Source organism: Phymastichus coffea, unplaced genomic scaffold (assembly GCF_024137745.1).
Source record: "Phymastichus coffea isolate CEN01 unplaced genomic scaffold, Cenicafe_Pcof_1.1 PCOF00030, whole genome shotgun sequence".
NCBI lineage: Eukaryota > Metazoa > Arthropoda > Insecta > Hymenoptera > Eulophidae > Phymastichus > Phymastichus coffea.
In genome coordinates this window covers 397224-411554 of record NW_026706841.1, presented here as the reverse complement: position 1 = coordinate 411554, position 14331 = coordinate 397224, and the positions used below count along the sequence as shown (strand labels likewise).

Sequence of the window (14331 nt, the reverse complement as noted above, 5' to 3'; positions counted from 1 at the left end):
AATTAAACAAAAGCACATTGGTATAACATTGTGTATTTATGTGTCACACATACCAATCAGTTTATAAAACTTTTCGAATAAAACTCTGTTCAACGGTTTCGTTAGAACATCCGCAAGTTGGTTGTCCATTGAGACGAATACAGGTTTGACAATTTCACACTCAAACTGCTCTCTTATAAAGTGATATCGAATGTCCATGTGCTTCGTATGTTTATGGAATTCAGGATTTTTAATTAGCCTTATGGCACTTTGGTTGTCAGCCATCAGTTCTGTTGATTCAGCACATGGGCATCCGATCTCATTTACTAATCGGCGTAGCCACACTATTTCTCGTGAAGCCCGACTCGCGGATATATATTCGGTCTCTGTGGTGCTTAACACAACTGTCGTTTGTCGCTGAGATACCCACGCTACAGGTCCGTTCGCTATTTTACATAGAAAATCTAAGGTTGAACGACGAGTGTCGGAGTTCCCGGCAAAACCCGCGTCACTGTAGCATTCTAATTTTATAGGACTCCCGCTGCTACAGTCATGTATGCCTTTAGTGGGCGTGCCTTTCAGATATCGCAGTATCCGTTTCGCTGCTGCCCAATGGTTGTGAGTATAATTGGTTAGATAACGACTTAATTTGCTTACGGCGAATGCTAAGTCCGGACGCTACACATTTACCAAAAACATCAGTGAGCCTAAGAGTTGTCGAAAAGGTATATTTTCGTCGCATTTGTTGCCGTCGGCCGCGTCTAGGTTCGTAGCTACGTCCATGGGAGTGCACACCGGCTTGCAATCAGACATTCCAAATTTACTAAGTAGCCGAGCAACATATTGACTTTGATGGATAAGCATTTTACGATTCATTCTGTCTCGCTCTATTTGCATTCCCACAAACGTGTCTGGATCTGTCGTCGCTATATCAAAATCGGACTTTAATGCATTGAGTACACATTCAATTTATTTGCGCGTTTTTGACATTATGAGCCCGTCGTCAACGAATAACATCAACCACACTTTTTCGCCATTCTCCGTTACCAATAAAAACTGAAGCATCCGAATTACAATTCTTAAAACCGTATCGCGACAGAAAAACGGTAAACGTTCGATTCCAACAACGCGAGGATTGTTTCAAGCCATACAGAGACTTGTTAAGTTTACATACTAATTCTCGGTCGCTCGAAAATGTTTCGAGTCCCTTAGGTACTTTCATAAATATTTCTTCTTCTAACTCGCCATAGAGGAACGCCGTTTTAACATCGAACTGTGCCATCTCGAGATCTTCTTCGGTCGCATGAGCCAACAGCACGCGCGTGGTATCGTATCGAACTACTGGTGAAAAGGTCTCACCATAATCTATTCCATACTGTTGGCAACAGCCACAAGCGCAAAGCCTTGCTTTGTAGCGATTTACCTGGCCGGATTTTGCTGATTGCACCTTCAACACCCACTTGGAATCAATAACATTTCGCCATTTTAGCCATGGCATTACAGTCCATGTCCCATTTCTTTCATGGGCCTGAAGCTCCTCCTCAATCGCCATTTTCCATTTCTACGATTCCGGGCATGAAATCGCATTCTTGAAAGAACTGGGTTGGTGTATCTCGACAAAATTTCCTTCGTACTTCGTTGGCTGTCGAATAGATTTTCGATCACGTAGCACGCGCGGCTCGTCGTGTTGTAAACTGGTCTCCATCTGCACTGGCGCATAAGGTTCGGCATCCTCGTAGGAGCTGCTGCTGTCATTTTTCGCCTCTGCATTCTCGACTACTGGTGCTTGGTTTTTCTCGCAGATGTTATCCAAAACAATTGGAATACTCATTTTGTCCTGCTCCAAGAAGCCCTCTGTTTTGTTTTCGTCGAAGACAACATCTCGAGACACCACGATCCTCTTCGTTGCAGGATCATACAGACGGTAGTTTCGAGAGTCATTTTCGTATCCCACTAGAACCATCTTCTTCACTTTATTATCCAGCTTCTTTCGAAGATGAGCTGGTATCTGAACAAATGCCGTCGATCCGATCGTCCTCAGATGTGCTATTTTCGGTTTTCTTCCGGTCCAAACTTCGAAGGGGGTTGTCGTGTCACTTCTGTATTTTGGCGTTCGGTTGAGCAAGTACACAGCTGTGTTCACAGCTTCTCCTCAGAAGTGATGTGGGAGCCCTCTTGCGTTCAGTATCGTTCGAACGTTTTCCAGGATGGTCCGGTTCTCCCTCTCTGCTCCACCGTTTTGTTGAGGTTTGTGTGGCGCTGTCGTCTCATGTCGAATGCCCCTCGAGATTAAGTACTGCTTCATTTGGCCATTGACAAACTCGAGACCGTTGTTAGTCCGTAAGGCCTTCATGGAACGACCGAAATGATTTGCCACCAATCTCTCGAAAGCCCTGAATGACTCGAACTCACAATTAAATTTGGCTTCTTCTTGTAGCTTGGCGCCATTAACCAAATCCTTGGTAAATATGTTACTGAGCAACTTTTGATTGATGTGACTGAGCCTTTCGTGCCACGTATACGCAGCAGCAGTAACAATGTTACTTTCGTATTTCATCAAATGAACTCTAATCGACATGTGGTATATATTATTTGATTTCTTAATCCCAGTGGCCGTACAGGATTCTAATCTCGTCTCCGAAAAATTGGAGCATAAAACCGTTCAACGTGCACACACCTATCGAGAATAAATTCTTCTGTAGCTCGGGGACATACAAAACATTTTTCATTTGTCTCTGGATCCATCCGTTTTCTGTGTAACTCTCTATTTGTATTGAGCCTTGTCCCTTTACTTCGCACTCGCGTCCATCTTCCATCACGACGTAGTCTCCCGACGTTGGCGTGAACTCGTCAAACCACTCGCGTCTCGGTGTCATGTGGCAAGAAGCGCCAATGTCTGATACATATGTTCGAATCTGCTATGTCATGATGCGAAGAAACCAACTTGTCGATGGACAGTGCGGTAGGCTTATCGTGCTTGCTCACGACCGTCGCTATAAAAGATAAAAATGTTTTGTCGGAAATTTTGAATGTTCATCACCTGTACTTTCGGTTTGTTTACTTCGTTTTCGTACAGGGCAATTTCGAGCTATATGGCCTTAACGTTTACATGCGTAGCATTTCGTTTTGTTTTTGTTTCCTTTCGATAATTCGCCGTTTGAGGATTTGTTTTTGTTTTCAACTTTGCTTTCAGCTTTTGTGCTCGCTAGTGCTACGACCTCTTCGTCCTTTTCAGATAATCGTTTTTCTTCTTTCAATAAATGTTCTCGAAGATTCTCAAAAGTGTGTAATTTTCCATCAGCCATATTCCATACCGAAATAAAAACGTGATACCTTGAGGGTAGGCCTCCGAGTATTTTTGCAATAATCGAAATTTTCGATATGGTCTCGTCAATGTCCTCAAGCGCTCTTACCTCGTTACGAATGCACGTTGTATATCGAATTATTGACTCACCCGGCTCAAATTTGTTTAGAGTGTGAAATCTTTGCAGCATCGCCATTTTATTATTAACCGATTTTTTCTCGTGTAGATTCGTCAACTGCTTCCAAATCGCTGATGCTGTATCACACGGTTAAACTTGCAAATTAGTCGGGATTCATTGCTGCTCTTACCAAGGACAATGTCGTGGAGTCCACTGGCAGTCATCATAGCAATGATTTAATATTTCCACATCTGAAAATTGGTGCCATCAAATTTTGTCATATGCTGTATCCCGAACTCTGCCATTTTGCCTTTATTATAAATAATACACAGACACCGATTAACGCAATAATAATCGATTTACGACAATTCCCGCGTAAACGCATAACAACAAAAATTTTCACAGCAATGCACTAAACTTGTATGCGGCCTGGGCCCATAACCTGTTATTTGTATGTGAATAAATAAATGTATAACATCAGGTTATTAGATATAAATTTATTTACGCGTGAACGTGGTCAAGTACATGCGTATGTTGTGAGTCACGATGCGTACGGTTCGGCGGTATAACGCTATCAGAGAGAGAGACTCGCGGTACAGATGCGTAAACAGGAAACGTCTTTCAGCTGTTGCACAATATTATAATATACAACATTATGCGTTCGCGGAGATTCAAATCAGTACACACACACACGTACATATAAATCGATACCAGAAACAATCATACCTTAATAATTTTGACACGCTGTATCCGAATCCGAGGTTGGTTTTGCTCAAACAACCCTAGAATATTTTTAAAATCGTAAAAAACCGTGAATAACCGCGAAAAATGGTAAAAATTTACATTTAAGAGCATAACTTTTGCAATACATTCTTTTGTGAATGTTTTATTTATGATTTATGTGATAGTTTCAGGCATCTAAAATGAGATTAGAAGAGTGTTTGACTTGACTTTTATATCCCCACAACAATGAAAAAATGCAAAATCTAGTAACACTGCTTAAAAAATAAAAATATTGTGAAGAAAGAAAAACCGTAAATTGTGGTAATCAAGAAGTTCTCTCTTTTTTCTAAATACAATTCTTGTTTTTCCTGTTTTTTTTTGTTTTTTTTTTATGACGGCGACTCTGTCTGCTCTACTCCTTTTTCCTCTTGGAACGAACTCTCTTTTCTTCAAAGGACCTGTGCAAAGGATTTCTTTTTCTTTTTCTACTGTTACTCACCGTGTCTCTTTTCAGCATCCAGCAAAAGTCTGCGATCGTGTTAACGCCCCATTTTCCTTGGTATTGATTCTTTATTATTTTTATATTTTGATGGAATCGTTCTCTTTATTCTTAGACAATGCCTCAACTTCCATTTTCTATGCTATCCCTGAAGTATCTACATTCATACATTTAAATGTCCCAGTTTCATCCTCGACTACTATATTTTCAGGTTTTTTCACTGATGAATTGTCTACATACACAATTCTAGATTTAGTAATCATGTTAAAACCAGTAGTGTTAGTCATACAGAAGTTCTGTTGTTATTTATCTCTTATGACAAAATTTTGTGATTTTTTTTAATATAATTGGCTACTTCAACATCAAAACAATCATAGTAATTCAATTTAAAATTGTTTCAGAAAGATCTAAAACATTGTATAATTTCATACTATCCATAAACTAAATAAAAAGAGTAAGGACTTTTATTACATAGCTATCAGTTCGACATATTCAAGCAGACTTTATCATTAGTTCAATAAATTTTTTATTGAATCGTATTGTTTTGGATAAAAGTATTTAGTAAATGTATAGTTCAGCTTTGACTTTTTTGAATTACGTCCTATTGCTTGTGCCTGTAACTAGGACACCTCCACGTGGTGACAGTGGGCAACAGCACCATATGGCAAAGTTTCTGGGTTAATAGTATTATGCCGTCATGGCAGACACGAATGATATAGTACATTACGAGACAAGTGCGGGAAAATAGATTCTAGTCTTGTGTGGCGTTTACGCCCGAGCGAAGCGAGGATTGAAAGGTATACGAGACGAGAAACTCTTTCCCGAACATGTGCCGTACCGTATTTTTTGATACGACGTATGGAAAATGCGATTTTCAACGCACGTCTTTTGCCGAGCGTGCGGAAAAAACGTACTTTCTTCACGGAGTGTCGAAAGGTATCTTATGATGTAGGGATTTTTAACCCTAATATCGGCGTCTGGTCAGGGTGAGAAAACAGGCGCACAGGCGTCATGATCAAGCGACCGCAGCTTTACATTCATAGGTAACATTGCCTCTGTAAAATATAATACTACAAGACACCATTCACATAAGTATGTACATGTAATAAAATTTCTAATTCATTTAGTTTTGTTCATAAATAGTATGGGTTTCCAAAATATTTCAGATCTTTTCCAGAACGTTTTAAATTGAACTACAACGAATACGTTACTACTTCGGTATGACTAATACTACTGGTTTTAACATAAATATTAAATCTAGAATTCTGTATGTAGACGTTTCTTCAGTGAAAAAATTCTGAAAAAATAGTAGTCGTTGATGAAACTGGCACATTCGAATGCATGAATGTAGACACTTCAGGGGCAGCAAAGGAAATGGAATTTGAGGCATTGTCTAAGATCAAAGAGAACAATTTCATCAAAAGATAAAAATAATAAAAATCGATACCAAAGAAAATGAGACATTAACGGGTGGCAGACTTTTGCGTGATGCTGAAAAGAGACACGGTGAGTAACAGTAGAAAAAGAAAAAGAAATCCTTTGCACAGGTCATTTGAAGAAAAGAGAATTCGTTACAAGAGGAAAAAGGAGTAAAGAATATATTGCAACTACATTATGCTCTTCAATGCAAATTTTCATAACTTTACGCGTTTATTCATGATTTTTCGTGATATAAAATAAATTTTGGAGGTTTTTGGGTGAAATCAACCTCGGATTCGTATATAGCGCGTCAAAATATACGTATAAAGATTGGTAGGTCTAATTTCTTAAACAGACCAATTCTTTTGTGTATCGATCTAATATATGATATGTACGAGGTCTGTACGGAAAGTATCGGGCCTACCTTTGTATTTTCGTGCTAGCGTTATTCTTTATCATCTAGTGAGTGGCATTCTTCAAAGTAATCCCCATTTAATTGAATAAGACGGTTCCATCGATTATTCCACTTTTCAAAACAGTCCTGGAACTCACTTTTAGGGATAGCCTTAAGTACACTCGTCGCATTGTTTTCAACCGTTGTTTTGTCATCGAATCGGTGTCCTTTGAGTGGTTTTTTTAGTTTTGGAAACAGTCAAAAGTCACAAGGGGCTATGTCGGGACTGTATGGAGGTTGTCGAAGCAATGCGATATTGTGGTTGCTCAAAAACTGCTGCACAAGATTGGATGAATGCGCTGGCGCATTATCGTGATGGAGAAGTCAGTAACCACTTTTCCAAAAGCGCGGCCGTTTTCTTCTTACTGCATCACGCAAACGTTTTAAAATTTGAATGTAGTATTCTTTATTGATTGTCTGACCTGTTGGTGCATACTCGTGATGTACAACACCTTCACAATCGTAAAAAACAATCAACATTGACTTAACATTGCTCCGACTTTGACGTGCTTTTTTTGGTCTTGGCGATTCAGAATGTTTCCACTGTAAAGATTGTTGTTTTGTTTCAGGATCATAACCATAAACCCATGATTCACCACTTGTAATAATTTTTCTAAGCACATTATCATCATTATTGACCATTTCCAGATTGTCCAGAGCGATTTCGAAGGGAATGTTCTTCTGCTCTGCTGTGAGCAATTTTGGGATGAATTTCGACCACACGCGGGAGTCGGAGCAATGTTAAATCAATGTTGATTGTTTTTTTCGATTGTGAAGGTGTTGTACATCACGAATATGCACCAACAGGTACGACAATCAATAAAGAATACTAAATTTTGAAACGTTTGCGTGATGCAGTAAGAAGAAAACGGCCGCACTTTTGGAAAAGTGGTTACTGACTTCTCCATCACGATAATGCGCCAGCGCATTCATCCAATCTTGTGCAGCAGTTTTTGAGCAAACACAATATCGCATTGCTTCGACAACCTCCATACAGTCCCGACATAGCCCCTTGTGACTTTTGACTGTTTCCAAAACTAAAAAAACCACTCAAAGGACACCGATTCGATGACAAAACAACGGTTGAAAACAATGCGACGAGTGTACTTAAGGCTATCCCTAAAAGTGAGTTCCAGGACTGTTTTGAAAAGTGGAAACATCGATGGAACCGTCTTATTCAATTAAATGGAGATTACTTTGAAGAATGCCACTCACCAGATGATAAAGAATAACGCTAGCACGAAAATATAAAGGTAGGCCCGATACTTTCCGAACAGACCTCGTATATTGTAATTTTCTGCATTCTGATCAAAAGCTAAAGTCGATGAATAGTTTCTGAGATATTTAGGAATAAAGTTTGCGGTATTAGCCGTTAGATAAATTAGGCTTTACTAAGTTTCTATTTTATTATTTTTTGTGTGCCGGTGCTATTATCAGCTTTTGAATATCAATTACAACAGTGAAATTGCATTAGGAGGTATTAACCTCCTCCAATACTTTTTCGAATGAATAAAACCATACCAGGGTGAGAAAAAAAAAGGAAATAGGAGTAAAAAAAATAGAGGAATACACATAATAGTTATTAGTAGAGAAAATATGTTTTGATAAATTAAAAAAAATAGTGGATAGACAGTATTTAATATTTAAGAGATCAAGCCAACTAGGACAACGTATCAAATGAGAGCTCTATTCTAATATATTTTAAATGCATGAAACGATATTATTCTATACAAATCTTTGATTTGAATGGATAATAAATGGTTCATATAAGTTTTTTTCATGAATTTTTTACAAGTCATTAAAAATGTCAAACTTTAGAATATAATTATTTCTCTGCCAATCATATTGACATAAATGTAAAAAAAATATTACTAAGCAGAAAAGAAACATTAGAAAATGGTATCATTTTATGAAAAACGTAATAGTCAATGCTCTGCCGTGGTGACAGGGTACCAGTTGAGACACCGCATTTGAATTTCAGAAAATCGACGCACTCTTTGAAGTAAGAATTGAATCATAAATCATATCATAACATGAATTAAAAAATTTTGCAAGATATATTTTACTGAAGACATACTTATTTGGATTTTGAACTACTGCATGTTTTTATTTTCAGGTGGAGTAGAAGACATCGACATGGCATGTCCGGAGGTTTATCAAAGGATATTGTAGATTATAGAACTGGGTATATAAAGTCTCATTTACGTTCACCTTCTGGAAGAGTTCGATAATTATATTAGATATTATTTCCTTTTGCAATTGTTGAACCATCAAAAAAAATGTCTCGAAAAGGTATAATCGTTGTAGAAATTCAAATTTTAAGAAGAAACAAATAAATATAAAAAAATATTCCTAATTTATGTCAATTATGTGAATTTCATAATTGTTTTTTTTATTTTTTCAAGTAATTTTAATATCGTTCTATACGCTCTTACAAGTTATTCATAGATTGACATGCAAAAATTACAAATACTTCTCACTGTATGTAGTATTTTTTAATTTTTGACCGGATTGGATATATCCTTTTATTTGTTCAAAAAAATTATAACTCCAAAGTTTACAAAATGCACATGTTGAGCACTTCCACGTGAACTTGGGATAAAGGATGGGAGGGTTTGGAAAAGAAGGGATTAGCAGAAAATAGTCTGAATGATAGCACAATTTCTTTATTTAATCGCGTTACAGTTGGGGTGTGCCGGATGTGTAGCGCGATTAGCGTGGTCATCCGTCTTGACGAATACTGCTACTGAATAAAGCTGAAGTGTTAAGGATGGCGTCATCAGGAAAAGCATCCCCACTCCTAGTTCACGCGACCAGCGGACCCGAGCGGCCATTGAACAGCAGCGCGAAGGGGAGGCTAAAGACGTGCATAGGAAGGGGGCCAGGCTAGACGAAAAGTTTCATCCAAACAGCGCAAGTTTAATCGACAAGGCTGTTAAAATTTTTAAAAATCAATCATATCCTGATACAGGTACTTTTAGTACCTGTAAATAAAGTCTTAATATTTATTAGAAAAAATTATATAAGTTTAGTGAAATGACCACTACATCGATTTCAGAAACTTTTAGCAACATTTACGTTAATAGCGATCTTTAATTTTTATTATAGCAATTGCTTTAGGATTTAACTAGCGATAATGTATTAAAGTTTCATGATTGTAAAATAGATTCTACTATACGTAAAACCAGTAAGGAAATGTTTTAAAGTATAACGTTGGTAGTTGAATAAAAATTGCTAACAGCTATTTTATAAATTGTCAAGAGGATCTAAAATTTTCTCTAACCTCTAGTCTGCCATATAAAAAATTAAGTGAAGAAACATAACAATTTATCATACATCAAATTAATAAGTAGATAACAAATTAAACAAAAAATTTTTAATGAAATTGTAGTATTGTAGTATTGTATATAATACTCTATTATAAACGGAAACATTATAATTTTTTATATTAATATACGTTAAATTTGTATAAATGAATAAAAAAATTTTATTACGTGAAAAAAATGAAAACTTAGGTAAAAACCGCATATCTTTGCTTTGATGATTTTTCATTTGAGTAAATTTTTATATCTTCTGTAATAAGAAATGAAAACCCATTCTCACTTTTGTGACGAGAGCAAGCACTGCGCTTGTTCTCGTTGGAATTTTCCCCAATTCCCCTCTCTCTCGGCAAGGCACGGTGACCACTGTTGAGCGCATTTAAGAATTCGTCTAATGCATGGTCTCTGTTTCAGCTAACGGAGATTGTCGAGCGGGGCCGAGCAGGCCTGAAGCTGCTACGCTGGCGATAGAGAGTATAGAGATGTTAGAGAGAGAGAGAGAGAGAGAGAAATAGTCGGGGGCGTGCGTGCCCTACGCAACATTAGGCAGGCGCGCGTTTCGAACCAATTAGCGCATTGGTCGCGCGCCGCCTAATAAAAAGGTCAAGTGGGGAGAGCTGTAGATCGCAAGGAAAAACGAGCGCCACAGACGGTAGTAAGTCAAGGGCAGACTCAGAAGGTTTTCCGAGTCGATCAGAGTAAGATGGTGGACGGCCAGCGGTGAAAAGTCAGAGGTGCCGCCGAGGACAAAGGGCCGAGAAGAAAACCGAGAGGAGAAGACGATTTGGTCCTGCAACTACTCGGGACGCTGCCTAGGAAGCCGGCAGGAGTTGCCCAGCGACGACCTGCAACACCATGCGCAAGGCGCAGCCAGGACTCCCGCTCCAGCATCAAAAGTCAAGTTTGCAAATTTATATCTCTCTCTCTTTCTCTCTCTCTTCATCGACGGCACTGTACATAATTTTTAATATTAGGTGGGGTGCAAGGCGTGCACACGCCGGCTACCTGCCCTAATGACGGTCGGGTAATAAATCGCGCAAAAAGAGATCGTCCAGGCGATCCCTCGCCGGGCGAATTCCTCTTTTAGCTAAATAGCCTAAGTCGGTTTGTCGTCAAGGCGGTCATCTGCCGGGCGACTCGCGTTATTTTGTATAGATTAGTAAGCGCGATTAGTTAGTTAATTTGTTTTCTTTGTAATAGGTGTTAAGAACGTCGTTGTGTTTATTAGGTTAAGAGTATGTGTAATGCGGCTTATCATTATGCGGTTTGTTAATGTGCGGTATTTGCGAAATTTAAGTGTAATGTGACCTTGAATCGATTGGAATTAGATTTCTTGAAATGCGATTTTGTTTGTGTATATAATTTATTAACCATTTTCATTTCTTTGCCTCTTCCTCTTTCTCGCCTTAATTGCTATGAGCGAGTGCGCCTCACTTGCCCACCTTTAAATAACAGTTAACGAACGAGCTTTCATTACACTTTTTATCGATATTTTTGTTAAACTTTTTGATCATTGAGAACCTATGTGTGTAAGAATAGAGCACGCTTTTTATAAATTTGCTTGTAACCACATAGCTCATAAATACATAGTCACAATTTTACATGTCCAAATAGCACTTATCACAATCAAAAATGCAGTACAAATTTCAATGTAAACGATTGTACAACTGATAGTAAACTGTACGAAAATAAAATAATTACAATAAAAAAAATATATAGAACAACGGACTATTTACCAATGCTAGTTTGATAAAACAGACCAGTTAACTAAACAAGAACATGTAATTAACTTAGTTTATTTATTTACAACTTATATGTTACATTACTTTACATCTCTTATATTACTATTTGTGTCTCGTATCCAGTTTGTGTAGTTGATTATGTGTGTGTGTGTGTGTGCGCGTGCGTGTGTGCGTATGTTGTGTAAATATGTGCCTTTGTAGGTGTGTCTGCAACTCTTGTGGCCTCGTCTTCTACGCCTGCCTGTTCCTCTTTTCTTCTGATTACTCTTCTCTTCCTCTTTCTCTCTCCAAGATCTGCCTTTTCCTCTCTTCTGTTTTTCTCTTTCTTGCATATTTTTTTTTGCCTTTTCACCTTTGCCTTTCCTTTGCTTTTGCTCTCATTCTTGCTAATCATTTCCTCTATCTTTCTCGTTATTAAGGCATTGACACCTTTTTCTTGTTTCCTATTGCTCCCTCTGCCTTTCCTTTCCTCAACCTCACTTATTTTTCCTTAGTATCTTATAATTTGCCTTTTTCTTTCTCGTCTTCGAATCTTCTTCTTTCCCACTTTACTCCGTCCTCCAATACTGCTTTCTCTCGCTTATGTAGTTGCTGTTACTTGTGTCTTGTGTGTGTGTGTGTGCATGAGTATGTTTATGATTGCGCGTATGTTTGTGTTTTGTGTGCGTGTGTATGTGTGTGTGTGTGTCGATGTGTCTGCGAGTCTTGCTTCTCTGTCTTCTGTTTCCGTCTCTCCTTAGGGTCTTGTAGCTTTGTCTTCTTGCTTTTCTTTTTCTTTCTTCTCTTCAATTCTTCTTCTTTTCCATTTCAACTCCATCATCCACGCTATCTTTTCTTTGCTTCCTATTATTATTTTTTCCCATTTTTCTACTATGTGCTTCCAATTTTCTTCCTCTTTCATACACATTCTGAATCTCTTATTTTCTTCTTTTTCCCAATACTTGCTTCCTCTCGTTTCATTACCTAGCCTGACCTTTCCCTTATTTGCAGGCTTTTTATTCTTCCCTCTCCTTGAATTTCCTTTAACCTATACCTTTTCATTTCTTCTTTCAGCTCTTTCCACTCGTTTATGTATCTTGATTTTTCTAGCTTTTCTTCTAGTTCTTTTTCATCTTTTTTCTTCAGCTCATCTCTTATTTCTTCCCAAAACTTTTCCCTCATTTCATCTCCCTCTTCTCTCTCTCTGTAAATTTTACTTTTTTCCAGCCTTTCCTCTCTCTCCTCCTTCTTACCCTTTTTATCTTTTTCATTTCTTTCCCTTTTCTTTAGTTCTCTCCATGCTTCTTTTCTTATTGAGCCATCTATTTCTTCTCTTATTTTGTTTTCATACTTCATTGCATGTAATTAACTTATGTTTCATAATAACGAGAAGTGCATGGTTCGCTTTCTACACGAATAACATTCGATAGAAACAAAAACAGCAAGAGAAAAAAATGTATAAATATAATTACATTACCAATAAAATAATTACAAACAATATATACGCTTAAATTAACGGTCTAAAAATAGTGAATGATATAATATTAAGCATAAATATTAGAATCTTAAATTCTATTTATATTTAATTATTAATTTTCATTAACAGCCTACAAGTAAAACCTAACATAATAGAATGTACAGAATCTTGGAATTGAAAACACCAACAGATTTTCAACATCAAAGATTATAATATGTATTATAAAATTTATAGACTAAATAATTGAGATCGTGTAGTAATATACACTGCCGATCATTTACTTCTGCCCCCTCCCCCCTGCAAAATTAGTCAAAATGTTAAAGTTCAATGTCTCTGGTAAAAAGTAACGTACAGAGTCGTTCGGGGGCGGGTTTGAAAGGTCTTTCCAAGAGCTTTCAAATGGCATTGCTCATGGATGCTATCGATTGATTTTTAATTTTTTGTAAGCAATAATTCAAAATTGAAAATTCGGAAAATTTTTTGTTAACTTTGAAAATTTGCTAAATCTGGAAAAAAAATCTTATAAAAGTATGAGTTAGAGCACATTTTAGCTTTCATCAAGCTCTATTTGAATTATTGGTCAAAAAATTATTTTCGTCAAAACCGAGGCACGCACAGGTATTTTTTCCAGGAAGTGACAGTTTTTTTAAACAATTTTTATCTCCGTAAATTCTAAAAATTAAAAAAAATGTATAGAAGATAAAAATGTTTGTTTTTTCAAGTGGAATACTGTACTATTATTTTCAATTTTTTCAACAAAAATTTTTTGTCAATTTAAAAAAATTTTATTTTTCACAGCTGATACGCCAAAAAGATGGAAAAATACATCAAATTTTTTTCAATCATTCAATATTATTCCATACTAAATATCAAGAAGCGTGGGTTTCCACTTGTGGAAGGAAGTGGACATGTCTTAGCTATGAGTGCGAGTTTTGGTGAGAAAGTTAGAGAGAAAAAGGGTTTGAGAAGAGAGATAGAGGTGAAAAGAGCGTAGAGACAAAAGAGAGGTGGAGAAGAGAGAGAAAGAGACTCGGAGAAGAGCAGGAAAAAGCAGAGAAAGAGAAGAATAAAGAAAAAAGAAAAGTTAAGGTTAAGAGAGAAAATCAGGAAGCGGGAAAGGCAGATAGAGAGGAGGGGCGGTAAGAAGTAAAGGCGGAGACAGAAAAGGTAAGACAGAGAATAAAGGTGGGATCACGAGCAGAAATAGAGAAACGTATTAAGGCGTACGGGGTAAAGATGGAAAGATTTGTGATATTAGAAAAATTAAGAGATAAGGTGGAAGGATGGCTAAGAAAGGGCCAGTGGAGGAAAAGAAGA

At 37.3% G+C, this 14331-nt stretch overlaps 1 protein-coding gene across 3 annotated transcripts in view; it reads left to right on the top strand.

The window, feature by feature from the left end:
• The window catches only part of LOC131663039 (solute carrier family 35 member F3), a 1047178-nt gene extending 1038358 nt beyond the window's left edge, over positions 1–8820 (top strand). For 2 of the 3 annotated variants that reach the window (XM_058933093.1, XM_058933091.1), the window contains one exon: positions 8613–8820. In XM_058933093.1, coding sequence (XP_058789076.1) covers positions 8613–8727 — 115 coding nt within the window. In that variant the 3' untranslated portion in view covers positions 8728–8820. The remainder of the gene's footprint in view (positions 1–8612) is intronic. The other variant, XR_009301820.1, reaches the window with a different exon arrangement.
• The last annotated feature ends 5511 nt before the right edge of the window (positions 8821–14331 follow it).